This window comes from Cygnus atratus, chromosome 1, assembly GCF_013377495.2.
Source record: "Cygnus atratus isolate AKBS03 ecotype Queensland, Australia chromosome 1, CAtr_DNAZoo_HiC_assembly, whole genome shotgun sequence".
NCBI lineage: Eukaryota > Metazoa > Chordata > Aves > Anseriformes > Anatidae > Cygnus > Cygnus atratus.
Genome location: NC_066362.1, coordinates 36,296,140 through 36,313,177, shown reverse-complemented (window position 1 = coordinate 36,313,177; position 17,038 = coordinate 36,296,140). Strand labels below are relative to the sequence as shown.

The 17,038-nt window shown below is 40.8% G+C and overlaps 1 protein-coding gene across 2 annotated transcripts in view; it reads right to left on the bottom strand.

Moving 5' to 3' along the window:
• Positions 1–4,179: 4,179 nt before the first annotated feature.
• TBC1D30 (TBC1 domain family member 30) overlaps positions 4,180–17,038 on the bottom strand; it is a 51,643-nt gene continuing 38,784 nt past the window's right edge. For both annotated transcript variants that reach the window (XM_035544077.1, XM_035544078.2), the window contains 6 exons: positions 15,170–15,275; positions 10,026–10,138; positions 9,712–9,851; positions 8,317–8,523; positions 8,056–8,112; positions 4,180–6,907 (listed from right to left, as the gene is read on the bottom strand). In XM_035544077.1, coding sequence (XP_035399970.1) covers positions 6,123–6,907; positions 8,056–8,112; positions 8,317–8,523; positions 9,712–9,851; positions 10,026–10,138; positions 15,170–15,275 — 1,408 coding nt within the window. In that variant the 3' untranslated portion in view covers positions 4,180–6,122. The remainder of the gene's footprint in view (positions 6,908–8,055; positions 8,113–8,316; positions 8,524–9,711; positions 9,852–10,025; positions 10,139–15,169; positions 15,276–17,038) is intronic.

The window sequence follows — 17,038 nt, the reverse complement described above, 5'->3', positions numbered from 1 at the left end:
GCACGGCAGGCTTCGTATGGAGCAACAGTGGCATCTAGTGACCACAACTAGATTACCGTACATTTGTATGAACACGGGAAGATATGGCATGTACCAAGGGCAGGGGACAGACACAGCATGGACTTGCTGGTGGTGGTATCTGCAGACCTGATCTAACCTCTGCCAGTTAGAGACGTCGCATCTTCACAGGCAGAAATGTTAGCCTTTTAACAGAAGATGCCATTAGGTTTTGCAAACTGTAATAGTGAAACCCCCCACCAATCAACCCTCTGTCTGCCACACCAACCCCCAGGCTCAGCGGTGGTATAGGACAGTTTGCCCCTCGCACTGTGGCAGAAGAAGCGGCTCATAGGCGTGAATGGAGCAAAGGCTCTCTGGTGGGGAAGGAAATCGGTGACTCAGAGCTGGCTAGTGGAGATGGAGAACGTGTCAGCCAACACCATGTCTTCTGACCCTCTGCCAAACAGACAATAGCCTGTCTGTTCCCTCGGGAGAAGGGCCTCTTCTCTTAGAGTGCTGGGGGCCAGATAGCAGGCAGTGTTGTCACAACTGGGTGAAAAGCTTACTAGTGCAGGGGAAACTGTAAAAAAAATATATATATATGTATTTACAGTAATCTGGAGTTCAGAAGGGCATGATGTCTAATATGACTGACGGGTAGTGCGAGAACAACCAGAAAGTGATCAGCTATACACCTGTATTTTGATGCAGATAAAATAGAGCAATGAACCTACATTCAGGGGAAAAAACAAAACAAACAAACAAACAAAAAAAAAACTTTTATGTAAAAATGTCATTAGAAGGGTAAGGAAAACTGCAATTATAAATCCCTGTCATGAAACAATTAAACAGTTAAAAGATTTCTAGCAGCACTTTTGGTGTCTGGAGCTCCAAGTTAGCTCTTCATGCAGCTCTCCTCTTATTGAACAAGTGTGGCTCGTTGCAGGCATGCTATGAATCAATGGTCTTTGAAAGTTTTAATATTGCACTTCTATACCAGTGCTGAATGGCTGCTAGAGACCTCTTCTACTTTTCTACGAATAAGCCGGCTTGTTGCTGACCAAAGTTCTTCGTTTCTATGGTGTATCTGCTCTCACTGTCTCCTGCTTTTAACTCTTGACCTGTGCTCACACCTGTGTGTCACTTGGAAATGTCACTGGACCCATTAGGAAGAGAAAGCAACGTGCACACGTGCAGCAGAGAAAGCACTACTGACAGAGAGCAGCAGCATGGAAACACCCATTGGGTGCGTCCTAATAGGACTGAAATATGGGTTTGCAAACAGCGCCTGCTTTGCCTTCATCGCTGCACAGGCCATCGGATGTGCCACCCTCAGTTTTCAGCCCTGTCTGACTCTCTGGTTTCTGTGGGACAAAAGTATTGATTCAAAATCCAGAAAGAGTGGAGAGATGGGTAGACACATACAGATGCACCACCTCGCTAACACAGCGCCTGTGGCTCCCCTCCAGACACCACCACACGTGGATGACGCAGTCTCCTGGTCTGCAATGTCTGACCAAACCAGAGGCCCTTCCAGCCAGAGGTCTGCATGTTCAGTGGCACTGGAAGCACCACAAAGGTTCGTCATCTCCTCTACAAATAATTCAGAGCTTTATACCCTATGAATTGCACTTACCTTTCAGTTGCAAACAAGAGATGGGGGTGTATCTGTAGCCTTTCTCAGGAACGTTATTTGAATCTCACGTGAGTAGTTTTCACAAGACAGATAAATAACTCTGTAGTTCAGGGAGCATGTACATCTTAGAGCTTACACGGGAGTATATTGCAGCAAAAAGATTATTTAAAAGGTGGTGTTAAAACAAACAAACAGAAAGCCTAATTAAGTTCATAGTGACAGCAACTGGCACCGTGTAGTGCCAGAATCAGATGGCTGGAGGCTGAGAAGCTGCCCCAGGGGAAGGCTGCCTCTGGATGCACCCTGGAAGCAACTGCTGGGCTATAACGTGGGTGGACACCACCATGGGATCAGCTCCTCAATGACCTCAGGCAAGACAGCGACAACTCTGAACACATGAAGCAGGGAGCAGCACGTAGCTGATCGGATCCTTTGATTTGTTGCTTATAAACAACCCCAAAAGAAGCACAGGCACGGAGCTTGCTTTCCCTCAAGCCTTCTTACACCTTTTTATGCTCTCATTTCCGTCCGCATGCATTGCCTCCCACGCCACTGCCACCACCGCCTCTCCTCCCTGCTTATTTGTGGTGAGCCGATGTGGTTTGATACAGTTTTATCAGAGGAAGACTTGAAAACATTTGTGGTTCTTGTTAAATGTGTGGTAACTGCTGCACGCTGGTTTTAGGATTAAGCACAGCAGAAACTGCATTTTGCAGGCTGAGGTGTCTGGGCCAGCCCCTTGTCTAGCCCAAAATGATCTCACACTGCCAACAGGGGCGGCATTCAACTCAGCACCCTAAATCTTAAGCATCTTACGTTGGTCAAAAATAATTGAACCCCTCATCAGAACCAAGCATGCAGACTTCCATGCTGTAGCTTTCCTTTTCCACGTTTAAAATCACTCAAATTCCAGCCTGTGCAATCCACCGAGGCTTGGGTCTTCAGTGGGGAAAGGTGTGCAGCAGAGACCCTTCACACGTGTACTTTCCTGCCGGCTGGATCTGCCCTTCCCACAGTCCACCCCCCCAAAGAAGCACACCTTCCTAAGGGGGCCTGTCACCAAGGCGGCCCACACGAGTCTCAGAGCAGTTTCTGGGTGTTCAGGAAACCTGCCACCCCACCGGCCCCTTACGGCTGACAACCCCCAGGCTAAGGATGCTCAGCTGGGATGAGTCTGCACACCTCAGATCACTCACGGGGCCGTGACAACTCCCTGCTTTGATTTTCTGCCAAAGCGTGCAAAAGTGGAACAAACAAAGCAACAACGAGGACACCGAGGATGAATTTTTGTCTCTTCATGCACCAGTGTAGCTGATGTCAGGTGATGATTTTGGCTCTGCAGGTGTGCCTGCTTGGCGGATGGCACCAAGTAACACATTGCAAGGAGGTCAAGGAAACTACAAAGTGGTGATACCACCCGCCTTCTTTCTGTACAATTTTACAAGGCTTAAAATACACGACAAAAACATTACAAGATTCTCTTAAAATTTGGAACTTGAACTTCAACCTGAATTGGAAATAGCAGGGTAAAGAGATGCATTTTATTTTTAAAGTAATTTTCTGTTACCTTTCTAGCAACGTAGTATATTGAAGGAATTCTAGTAGGATTTTTGTTAAGTATACAAAACTAAATTTTCTCTAGCTGCACTTGCGGATGAAATCAACTGTTTTCTGCCTGCAATTCTGAAAAACCGATTTCTACTATCTACCATTTCTACCCCAAAAGCACAGGCAATTTTGAATAATCTCAGAATAGCTTCAGACCTGTTTCCATTTGCACAACTCTAAGCACTATCAAAACCAAATCAAATGCCCATCCATTCAGACCTTCCATTTGATGATGCAGAAGAGGGTTCTTGGAAATAAAAGTCAATCTGACCTTAATAGAATAGTTTCTCATAAAAAGACTCAGAAAGGTGTTTCAGTTGCATGGAAAAAAACAAGGCTGCACTGAGGCAACCTCAAGGAAAACAAAACACAGGTTTATGTGGTAGAGGCTCCCACTACCGTGTTCCCGATGTCCTTGATGCTGCAAAGCCACCCTTACATCTGCATCCACAGACCCCACTTGATGAAGGGAATCTTTAGAGAAAAATAATTGGAAGCTTCTCTGAAGGCTGCTGGCTCTCTGGACCTCTCCTTCACGTTTCTCCTCAGTACCAAGTAACTAAATTGATTTTGCTGTATGTTCAGCAGACGGATTTCAGGCAGATCAAACATCCTTTGGGGGTATCAAACAACTCAGTAGTGCTAGTTATGGGAAACAAGAAAATTGAAAGCCATTTTAGAGAAAATTTCCTGCTGCAAACAGCACCAAACTAATGCACAGAGTTGCTGTGATTCCTTCGCCTCAATCCTAACAGTCCAAGTACAGTACAGCTCCCTCAAAGCACACTCATCAATTATTGATTAGATCTGAATCAATATTTTATTGGCATTTCTTTCCCCCGATCATTATCTGTGCGAAGCTTGCTAATTTTCCATTACCTTAATCACATCTTAATGTGCTGAAAATCCATGCATGTACTTGTGACATTTTAGCAGTTTTTTCAGCATGACAATCCTTTTATTTTTACTAGTTCCACATACAGCTGCATGATATGCTAAAGCTAGGTAAAAATCGGGAAAATGATTCACAGTAAAATTTTGAAAAGAAGTGCATGTCTTTTAAATCAAGGCAGAAACAATTCTCATACAGTCCACGGTCAGTGACTAAATCCTACATTATTTTAGATTTACTTAGTGCTACAAATGATCATTAGCAACAATACTACTTAACCTGAAAATAAGGCAGGGGCAAAATCTGATCTACAACTGTTTTAAATTTATAGTGTTCATACTTGTGTATTACTTTATATGCATACACCTGTATAAAATACAACAGTGAAATAAAATCATCCGCACAACAATAAACAGGGGTATATTGTACAGCTAAAACTGATATCACATCCTAGAGATCATGGGATACATTAATAAATAGACAATGATATATTACTTTGCAAATTTAACAAATAATTTTAACTGAGGAAGATATTACATACAATGGGATCGATTCATCATTACTGCCTTTACACCAGTTTGAAGTCAGGGCAGTTTCAAGTCACGAGGAACTTGGAAGTAAAAACGTCATGAATCACAGTTAATGCATACAGTATGGCAGAGCTGTAGTATTTTAAGAGCGACCTGATTTTTTTTTTTTTGAAGTCAGAATACTTGATTTTGTATCCCTGAAGCTGAATTATCCACATTTAGGTTCTCTGCCTGCCTAATATATATATAATCTGTCATTTGTCTCGCAGTATTCACCAGCTTTAAGACTTTAGTGGGGGACATATCAAAAATCTAAGCTTCTGAGAAAACGTTGTAAGAAACTGGCAAAAGGGACTGACTTGGAAGTAAACACTCAGCTTATATTTTAGCCATTTTTGTTTCACAACAAACCAGAACCATGCCAAGGAACCCCATGACAGCCTGTGTCCAGTCCACTAACATCATGGCTGATATGCTGGGTTTTAATGACAAGTGGCACCCTAAGTATCTAATCGCTCTATTTATAGAATTTAAACTCCTAAACTACTTTGGAACATTCATATATTTTACCTACTGCTAAGCAGGCAAATACATTTTAATTACAAATCTGGTTGCAAACTAGATCGTATTTTTTTTACATACATTAAAGCCAAGGTGTGTCATAATATTCAACACAACTGTATGTATAGTTAGTTGTTCCTCATGCCTAATTTCGCAGTGCTGCAATGCCCCAGCAGTTATATGTAATAGAAAAGGAGCAAACCAGTGTTGTAGATGGGCTCATGCCCGTTATTCTCGCACTCACTGATTACATTTATATTAAAACCACTATCAGCAGAGGACTGTCATGGGAAGAGAAGCGTGACATGCTGTTGGAGGATGCCTGAAGCCAGATGGCCCAGTATAAATAAGTGGCAATGCTTGACACTGAAAGTGATACTGTAGATTGCTAGGGCTGCTTGTGCTTTTGTTAGTTGTGGCTTCTCCAGCTACTCATGGAGCATAATAATGAGGTCTAACAGGGAGGCTGCGTAACAGTTATAAAAACTGCTTTATGGTTTTGCTGCACCAGACAGACAATTTGTCCTTACAGCCTTGAAAGAGACAGGAGGCAGCCACAGGGGCCTATGGGGTCAAAGGCAGCTGGTGATTTCATGCCTGGATTAGATTTAAAGAAATAGTATGCTTCACACTGCAAATCAACGTTTATTTTACCATAGAACCATCAGAATCGACAATAGGGTGGCAAAGTGCATCTTCACTAATCTATCCCATGGCAACACGGGAGCACAATTTTCAAAGACACATATTTATACATCTGGTAACCACTTTTGTCCTCATTACTTAATTAAAGATCAGAAACTCTTTGGGACTCACATATACACAAACATAATAAAATAATAAAAAAAAAAATACATTTTTTCCCTGTCAGAAATGGAAAGTGCCATGTGGTACATCATCGTTTCTTGGTCCCACTGTTGCCACTGGCTGACTTACTGAAACTTCTACTCATCTGTGGGAAGTGTACAGTTGGTGTTCTTTCGGTGGGGCCATACAGCCCTAAATTCCTGGCTGTAGCTGACTTTCGAAGAGGCTTGACACTGGGGAAAGGATTGAAGACTTGTGGCTTTGGGATCCCAGGCTGGGGAGATTTCGCCGGGTGTCCACTGTCACTAGACAAACTGCTCGACTCAGATAAACGTGGCTGGCAGGACTGACTGGGTGTTGACTCAGCATCAGTTTTGTTATCTGAGACGAGTTCCAGTGCTTCCAGTTTTAGCTGAACCACTGACACGTCTGTAGTGCTGCTGTCTGTAGAGACGGGGTCAGCAGACTGCTGTTGGTCAGCTTTTCGCGTAGTCCTGTCATCCAAACCACCTCCTTCTTCTCCAAAATCAGAACGTTTGGAAGTCTCCTCCTTTGCACCAGGACTATTTGTTTTGCAGCTCTCGCTCTGCTCATCTATTAGTCCTACGGTATCCCCATGCCCCAGCTGGTCTTTAGCTCTAGCAATATTCTTTCGATGAACTCGTATGTGAGTGCGCCACGGAGAGTTCAGTTTTGATTTAAGATCTTCTTGGGGAATGGGAGACATCTTCCCTGGAGCATGGCTTGGGATGTGAATAACAGCATTCTTGAGAGACCTGTTATTTGATTTCATCTTCTTTCCTAAGAGGAGGTGGTTTATCACCGGGGAATGGTTTACCTGAGAAGGGAGGAGGCTGGTAACTGGCCCTTTGTCTGAAAGAAAGAGTTTAAAAGAAACACAATATTGTTAACATCAAAACAAATTAATGTTCAAAGGATCCACCAGCAAAGAATTTGAAGCCTTTCTTGAGGTATAGCGAAGATTTGTAGGACTGACTTCTAGTAAAATCACTGAATTCCTCTTACATCTTGGAGTTGAACACAAAGCTAAAAGTGCTGTGATGAAGATTTCCCATCTTCCCTCCCTGCTTCTAAACTATGGCTAGGTCCTGAGCCAGAAAAATAAATAAATAAACCGTAACAAATACAGCTCCTCCATTTTTGGAATTGCACTGTAACTGAAAGTTTAACATTAATATTGGCTTCTGATGTCTGTCCCCCTCCTTCACTTCTCTTCCAGCTGTAAGAGGCAATTCAGTCCCTGTACAAAGTCAGTCACACAAACCCTTCCTTGTGTGCGAAGCTTGTGTGACTGGAAAATGAAACAGTATATTTTCAATAGATAAAACCACACCCACTTATTTCTATTAGGTTCTCTAATTAAACCACTGCAGTAAATCCAGGATTAGGTAATTAGGTGACAGTTTGATTAAACCACAAAACCAGCCCTGAATCATGATTAGTAAAATTAGAATGGTTTTTGAATTATTATTATTTTTTTTGGCAGTCCTTGGGAATCAACATCTTACTGTTTGCACTGTTTCTGCACGGCTGCTGCCTTTGTTCAAAGCAAATACCTTGCCACTATTAGAAAGAAAAAAAACTTACGAACAATTGCACACCCATTAAAAGCCTTCAGCTGCTCTGTTCAGGCTAACCTCCACGTCCTTGAGTACCAACTGGGGAAGCAGACTCAGAACACAGATGGCTACGTAACAAACTGATGTCTGGTCCAATTTTCAGAACAGCATCATTAGGGCTAGATAAACTGCCAGCCACAATGGAACATTTGGGCCAGTTCCTCAGCTGCGCAACCTGCCGTGCCCTGATGAACTCGGGGGAGGTAGGAGGATATGTATCAGTTAGGAATCTACCTGCCCCTTGATCTGAAGCGTACTCATTTCCTCATTTCACTTTTTTCAGTGCATCAGTATGTCAACTCCAAGAATGCCAAAGATTTAAACTTGTGAAGCAGAGAGATCAAGTCAAGGCAGCCAGATAGCAAAGACACTATTAAATACCATTGCTCAGCTGGTCCCTGGGACCTAAAAATATCCCAGGGTCGTCATCTTCAGATCCTGACAAGAGAAAAAACAACATCACCATTTCATTTACAATTCGTGTCCATGAAGTTGTACCCACCCTACTACTAAGGTGTTACACATTGCATCAACCTCTCGTCTTCTCTATTTGGTTTAAAGTAAAATAAGCTTATTTGCCTTGTCTCCTGATGAGGTTAGCTTGCGATAAATCAGTAAATGAAACACGCCTTGATATATTACCTGCTCTAATATACACATGGTGAGCCTGCTGTTGCTGTTTCTTCTTTATCCTGGAATATTGCTTTTTTAGCGCATTAATATCAGTGGTCATACGCTCCATCATCATGCTGTTAAAAGCAGCATGATACTCGCTTCGGCAAGAGTCTATTGCTCCTGGACTGAGCTCTGCGATGTTGCTGGAGCCCAGGCTTTGTTCTTCATTCTGGTCTGCACAGAGTGGGAATAAAGGGAAGATGAGGAGTTAATTGGCATACTGAAGAATACTGCAGATTACTGGCAAGGCAAGCCAATGTCTGGTTCCTATTGTCTTATTTAACTGTAGTCTTTAATTAAAGCTAAGATAATATATGTATTTAACAAAGCTGCAGTATTTATAAGAATTACATTTCCAGAACTGCTGCTTAAGAATAGAAAGTATGTGGTGGGGGTGTGCACATTTCAAGAGTACATCAATTAACATAGCAATGGAAAGTTATCATCACAGTTTTTTAATTAGCCTAAAGTACACCAAACCATCACTAAAGTAATTCAAAAAATGATTATTAAAACACTCAGTTGATCAAAGATGAGGCTAACAATGCAAGTTATAAAACACGTTACAGGCAAGAAGGCAGGAGGTTAATCAACCGACCTAAGGGATATGAGCAAGAGGCATCAAGAAACAGTTACGGCACCACAGGGAATAAGCTGCCAGTAGCAAAAGAAGGGATAGATATCGAGCAGCTGAGCAGTCAGGCAACTTCAGAGCCTTTCTGATAAACAGCCACAGAGCAACAGAAGCAGTGCAATTTATTTTCACAGCTGTTTCTGATGCATCACCAAACTGGCACTCCAGGGTCAAGGGGATAATTCTTTTCCAAGGGATGTTTGTCTTGGGCTTAGTTTGCAATAGAAGTTTGATGTTCTGACTAAGTGCTAGCTTGAAGCAGCAGGTAGACTTACAGTCCCTCAGGAAGGAAAAAACAAAAATCAGGAAGAAGATTCCAGCATAAAGGTCTCAACAAAACCAAGCCACAAGAACGATGATGTGTAATCAGCTAACAGTGACTGCTACATCAGTCTGCATCCCCCTCTACTCATCCACTTTTAAAAAGCGAAAAAAATAAAAATAAAACAACAACTATAGCCTCTCCCAGGGCATCATAAAATCACCACTGATCATCATTTCATAAAGGCCACTGCGAGATGGTCTGCTCTTCTCATATGCATCAGAATTTTTTCTCCTTTGAGCGTTTGCACGGTTGAACATGTAATTCTGTCAAAAGTTTCATTATTGAAATATACAGCTATATTCAATATTGAAACATAGCAGCTTTCATAGTTGAACATACAAATGATTTCTCAAGGTCACGCAGATTTAAATACATTTTTCAAAATTAACTGAAATACTTTTACCTTTCATCTGTTTCTGGTACTTTTGGAGCTCTGGTGCCAAAAATCCACTTAATGGTCCAAGACAGCCAATTGCATTGACAATTGAATCTTCATCATCTAGGTCATTCTCCTCGTCGCTGTCTCTGGTTCTGCCTAGCCTTCTGTCAAATGAGAACATAAGGGAAAAAGGAAAGAGGCATTCTTACACATGAAACATCTTTATGAAACATCTTTATCTTCTTTAGGTGCACGTAAGGGAAGACGCTACCTGTCATTTCACTATCTTTTAGGGTAAACAATGATCCTATATGCAGTAAGAAGCATTTCAAACTCACCCTGAAAGTGAAGTTGACTTTACTGCTGCAGGGAAAGGAGTAATGTTGTACGTGTATTTCTCCCTTAATTCTGCCAGTTGTGGAAAGGGAAACTGAGCCATGGTATAAACAGTCTAGGGAAAAAAAAAAAAGCAGGTTTTAAAATTGCCCCTCTAACCAACAATCCCACAAAAGATTTCTCCCTGAACAGACTTTCAGTCTTGCTGTAAGAAAATGTAAACGGCCTAGTTCTATGATTCAGTCAATGCTTCCTATAAGAAAAATAAAGACTGACTCAATAGAAAAATACAGGGTTCATAGTTTTAAAAGCATGTAAGATAATACGAGAGGTAGCATCCTTTTCAGCTACTGTACCTATTTAATAATCATTACCAGTCCTCCCCTTGCCAGCACATCTGCATCACTGAGGCTTTAGGCATGTTCCAGAAGACCTATATTTCTCTTAAGTATTCAACAAGGTATTGACACTGTCATAAGACAGGGAGGAGTTTGCTGGGAATTGTTAACCCTCACTTGCTGGGAATTGTTAACAGATCCCTTACATCACCTGAGTTGCAGTCAAACAGGAAGGATCCAACATTTTCCAGTTAATGGACATTTTTTAATTGTGAGAGAAGAGACTTGTCCTATCATGGACCATAAAATGTCCTCAACTCTCTGAATGCATCATTGCGATGTTAGAACTTAAAATAAGAAACTATAGTACGATTTTATTTCAATACCCAGAGTTAAAGAAGATAAATAGTAGCAAAGGTACTTGCTTTCCATATTAGATTTGCTTTAATTCATTCTGTAATAAAAGGATGCGTGTCACCAGCCAACCTGGCATAAAAATACATAATATTCATTGCAGTATCATTGCTGATTTGATCCTACTTATTTTAGCAGCCCTTTTTCCCCCTACTTTTGCATTGAAAAAAAAAATCTGAAACATCATTACTCAGAGCTTCTTTGAAAAATCAAGCTTTTTGAAAATTAAATGTCTTCTGAAAGGCAGCAACGTAAAAAAAAAATATCTCATTAGCTATGAAAGGACATCGCTTCTTCTTCTGTCCTATTAAGTCAGTGACATTTTCATGTGAAGGCAAATAGCTTCAATTAAGATGAAAGGAAATTTTGAACAATTTCTATTTAATTCATTCATGAACAGTGGTTTGTTCTAAATACAGTGAGATTCAGAGCTGGACCTTTCCTGATAGGAAAAAAAAATACATATATACGTTTCTCCAGTGGCAATGATGTAAGCAATTAGGAGCAGGAAGGGTATTCCTGGCTTGATTAGGCACAGGGCAATAGTGCAGCTCAACAGGCTTCTGCATGAAAAGAATTTTCTTGTTTGAGCTCTGCAAAAAGGAAGGCAAGGAGAGCACCTTCAGAAACCCCGAGCATGAACTGAGAGGCTTTGCCACTCCACAAAACTGCACTGCTACTGTGAAAGATAAATATCCTCTAGGGCCTGAACAGTGATACGCCGGCAGTCTACCAGACGAAGGAATTTTATGATCTGGAGAAAGACCTACCTCCGGCCCAATGTGCCTGTCTGTTTGTTTGATCTCCATCATGCTTTCCTGTGTTTTTCCCGATATGTCTCCACTCTCTCCCTTCACGGAGAAGGAGGCGCGTATGGAATTTATTTCTAGTTTTTATGTCAACAGCCTTTTCAGGTAACTTTTTCCATATGCTGGTTACCCTTTATGTGAAACAGTCAGCTTGAGTCCTCCATTTACTCCTCGCACCTACTGTTTTAGATTATGCTTTCAGCTTTAGCATGTCTCTAATCTGCATCTTTTCTACATCCTGTGCAATCTCTTTCATTTGTCCACATTTTTAACTTAATTACTTGTTATCAGATTATAACTAGGAGCCTCACTTGCTATCTAAGAGATTCACAAACAGATTTTATGCTGGTGCAAATTCCCCTGGACATTCAAAAATTATTCTCAGTCAGCACCTGTGAGCTCACAGCAATGCTTCAGAGGCAAAGAATCTTGCTCCTAGTTTGCACACAGCTCTGGATGCTTTTTGATTGATTCTGGTGAAACTGTGCCAGTGGGAAACAACCTACCAATAAAAAACATGATGCAGCCAAACTCACTTTCTTAGTTATGGCCATGAGGGACAGATTCTGGGAACACTAAAAGAGACTAGAAAAATACCCTCCCTTCGCACCTCAAATCAGTAGGACTTTCCAGTCCCATAACCCTCTCTAAAAATGCAAAGCCATCTACACCCTCAGCAGAAAGCCATACAAAAGGCGATAGACTGTGACTTCCAAAAGAGAGCAAGTGGTTTTGCTTTTGCAGATACCTCACAAATGCTTCACTCGAGCTGTCCCACAACGGTTTAAGGCTTTTCTCTCTTTTCATTAGGAAGACAAAGCAAAAAGCCAAAGCAAAAACAACCCCAAAAGTAAACAGACTAAGTGCTACTCCAGCAGAAAGAGAATACCATCACAGCCAGGTAACTGTCTACAGCAGTTAGTCTGAAACTGGGATAACAGAGAGGGATTAACCCCTATTTCCCTCCAACACAGTAAACACACAGGGATGCCTCTCCTTTTTCCTGTTTTCTTCTCATCTCCTCTACACTGGAATGTTTCTAAGCCTACAAACTGAATTAATTTAGCTGCTTGTAAAAACGCTCACTTTCTGAGAAGGGATCAAAGCGTCTACTCAAACTAGCCAGCACACACTGTTTAGAGAACTTGCAGACACCTGGCAAAAAGCCTTCTGTCTCCATGCGAGAACTGAAGTTTATTAATAGGCCAATAAAATGACATTACTGAATACCCTATTTGTTTAGCTTCTAGTCCTAAAATACATATGCAGTCTAGCATCTGAAGCGTGCAGCACTTACCCTTTATTTACCTGAACTGCTCACGATGAAAAAGGAGGAGGCTGTAAGCTTGCCTGCTCCTCCAATCCCTCCAAGCTCTCCTCAGCATAACATGAGAAGAACTCTTACTATTTAAGGGCCAAATCCACAAAAGCTGCAAGTCTTCACTCCTAAGTATATTATTTACTGTCTGCACGGGAGGAAAAGAGGGGTTTTTAAATGATATACTTGCACCGACTATACATGCTGGTGGACAGAATAAGGACAGGAGTCCTCTGATATAATTTAGGTATCTGCCCTGTCAACACTTGCCCCTGAAGCATCAGCCAAACCTCCCTCCTCCAGTTCCTAAAGGCAATGGGCCTTTGTTTCCCAGTGGCCTAGAAGTGCCAGTTACTCTGCACTGGCTTAAGCGAGCCTGGGCAGGTAGTTCAGATACAAATGGAAGCGTCACGCAAGCTTAAGAAAAAGTGAGATGATCATCAGCAACAACCTTTACTGAAATGTACCGAAAAGGCAGAGTAGGATATTAATCCTTTCCCATTGTAGGATATTAATCCTTGAGTCACCTTGAAAAAGTATCAGATGCAAGTAAAATCATTGCTCTGATTACAGAAAAAAACATTTTGAAAACAAAGCAGTCTAAACACTCATATCTGGCTAACTCCTCTGGAAGAAGTTAAAGCAACTTATAAAAATAATGTCTTCAAGCAGACTGGATCCTTTCTTTAACACACTGGTTCACATTTCTCTATTTTCTTCCCCGAAACAGAGAAAAAAAAAATGTTCAAATGAAGCAGCCAGGCACATGGTGGGATTCATATCCCCTAACAGCAAACACTTAGGGTGCCTATTTTTCTCCACCTAGGGTAAAGAGAGTCTGGAATGAACATCTCAGATGGAGATGGCTACACTGCCATTTCTTGCTAAAGCACAAAATGACTGCCAAATTAATATATTCATAATAATTACAGCAGTGAAAAGAAATATCCTTCCAACCCTCCAGAAATCTACCTATGCCTTATCTTCATTGCACACAACAGCAAAGAAAGAAATCCAACAGAGTCACTGAAGCACCCTTCAGCTTTCCCAACATCACTATTTGTGGCAAATGCTACATCTTGATTTTGTGCTAACCCTTGAGACCAGGAACTGAAACATACTGAATATGAAAAGGCATCAGCTTGTGCTGCTCTCCTCACGTCTCCTCATTACCTGGACTATCCGATTAGGAACCTTAACAACTATTTAAAAAGCATGTGAGTACCTCTGACCAGCTATACTTCTATTTCTGAAGCAAAACAAAGCCGTAGTAGTTACCTTTCCCATTCCCAGAGCTCCTTAATCAGACAAAACAATACCAACCACCACCAAAAAAATCTGAAAGCGATCCTTTACTTCAGGACAGTACTTTACCAGGCTATGGAATCCCAGTCAACAAATTTGGCTTCCAATAACGGGTAAAAAAGTCACCTGTAAACTACATTAATAAATCTATCCAACTTCATGTACTTCATACTTTTTTTTCCCCACTTAGTAAAAATTTTCAGGTGAATTATGTGCTCTGTATTTGCACCTGTTTAATCACCATTTTCTGACTCATCGAAAGTTGACTTGAGAACTGCAGCGTGAAACCTTTATAAAACACCTAAAAAGGAAAAACCTCATGGATATTAGCAAAAAAAAATGCAAGTGCAAATCAATGAAATTTTATCTGCAATACTCAAGGCCCTTTCCTTTTCCAGAACAACACAGATCTTTGTTCTTACACAATGATTGTAAGCTTAAGAATTCAATGAGCACAGTTATCTAAAAATGTCTTTGTTTATAGTTCACTCACACCGTTCATGGCACTGTCATTTATTTTTTAAATCATTTTTTAATCATGAAGGATTTTTCTTCCTTCTTACTTGATAAATTCTTAACTCCTACTGTGTCTACAGAATGAAAAGGACACAGTGTAATAAATAACTGGCCAAAACAAAAACAAATAGAAAAGAAAACCCTAAAAATTATGACTACAAAGAGATTGTACATCTCGCTTGCATAAAATCAGTTGGGCACTGTGTCACTCCAAACTTTCAGCTGTCAACATATACACAATCTTTATCAAATGGAGCCTACTGGTTTTCTATTTTTAATGTATAAGATTTTAGCTTTAACTGCAAGCCATCTGCATTTATCTTAAGCTTTTATTCCTGGGAGAGTTTACGTTTCTGCAGCATCTGAATAAAAGCATAATTCTTCAGAAATCAGCACCAGAAGGATGAACAGAAAACACAAACAATAATTATATCACAATTACTCACCTGCATGAGTTCATTGCTGTCAATCAGACTGTCTTCCAGCATCTCCTGGGTCAGCTTGCCCATGGTACTGTAAAACTCATCTGCAGTTTCACAACACTCTATTTGCCTACATCAAAACAAATGTTGTTGTTTCTTATTTTACTTTTACACATGATCATATGCCTCCAAACCAAAACTGATCTTTCTGTTACCATAAAATATGCACTTCCATTAGTCACCATAATTCGTATGTTATTGCAATCCCCCCTAGACTGCCAAATAATAAGACGGTGCACGTCACATTATCGTGACTACCTAAGATAAAGGATTCATCCATATACAGACAGGTTATTCACTCTGCTCCTTTCACTTCTACAACACAAGGATCAATAAACCCTGTCCCCCTACTAACACAAGGGAGCTTACCCCTCATCTCAAAAATGGAGTGTCTCTTGCTAAATTCATCTTGTAACATTCTGCATGCTTGCATAAAAAACCAAGACTGGGATGTTCTCTCTTACATACACACCTATGAGTTGGTCAGTGTAGCTGAACATATTATAAAGCCACTGTATAATAGCTTGATTAAGGATTACACTGGCTTGATTCAATCAGAAAAGCTTCCAGACTTTCAAGGCCCTTCTTCAGACCTCCAAGAATAAAAATTAACCTTGTTCCCACCATGTTTTTTTTTTCTAAGAACCTTTGTCTGACCTCCAAACAGCAAACCCATTTAAAGACAGACACAGGGATGCAAAGCAGCATAATGAACCACCGATTAGATAGCTGAACACAATCATATTTCTTGACACTTGCAACAACTTCCATTCAAAATACCAATACGTTTTGCAAAGGTTAGTTTAACTTCACATCCCCTTCAAGGGGCAAATAAATATTATCTTCACCCCGTGAATGAGAAGTTTATAGATTAGAAAGACTTGTTAGAAATTCTGCAATAAACCTGAAAGAAAACAGAAGTAATCCACATTCTCAAGGTTGTTTGTCTGAGATATATACACAAGTCAATTTTTCCTTCCTAAAAATACCCTGAAGGGAAAGAAACTCTGTCAGTAAATCTAGCTGTAATAGTTCTAGAAATAGAATGGATCTTTGATCCATCCAGGATGGATATTTCATTGGAAAAAATCAGTTCTAAAATCACTTTCGCTGAAATCATTATTCTGAGAAAATATACTGAATGGCCTATTATTCATCCAAGCTTACACCAAGAATTTGAAAAGAGATTTAAAAAAGGCTAGAAAAGTAAATTGTGTTTCTTCTCAGGACTTCACCAGAACAGAGGCGCAATATATCATCAACTTTGTCAAAAAGGAGCTCTAAAATTGTTCTTTGTTGATTAAAAGACCTGTGATTCTTTCCATGGAGCTGTGATGCAGAAAAACAAATTCAGAACAACAAATCAAAAAATGGGTAAAGGTAGACATAGATTTGCACAAACACACACGCACATCTGGACTTCTGCACATTGCATCTTACAGTTCTGGATTTCAAGAGTCCAAGCCATCAATCTTGTCCTGCTTAACTAGAAGTGTCTGCAAACACTGCTGAAAAAAATTCAGGTACAAACAGGAACGCATCCAGCACACAGAGCTACTTCTAGCCATCTATATGTTCCACTACTGACATTTTTCCTGTTGCTTTTAACAGACTGGGAGAAGTAGGAGACAGCATCATGAGACCACCTAGCTACAGAAAGATGGTCATAATTTTCTGTTGAATCACTGCTTGGGGCAGAACAGTATTTCTCTGTTATGGCTAGCCCCCGAATGGACAAACTAGAGGAAATCCCCACCTGGGTAATATGACCATCGAACGTTTGCCAATTCCCCTCCCATTCCAGGTCTGTCTCCTGAATCAGTCTCTGCAACA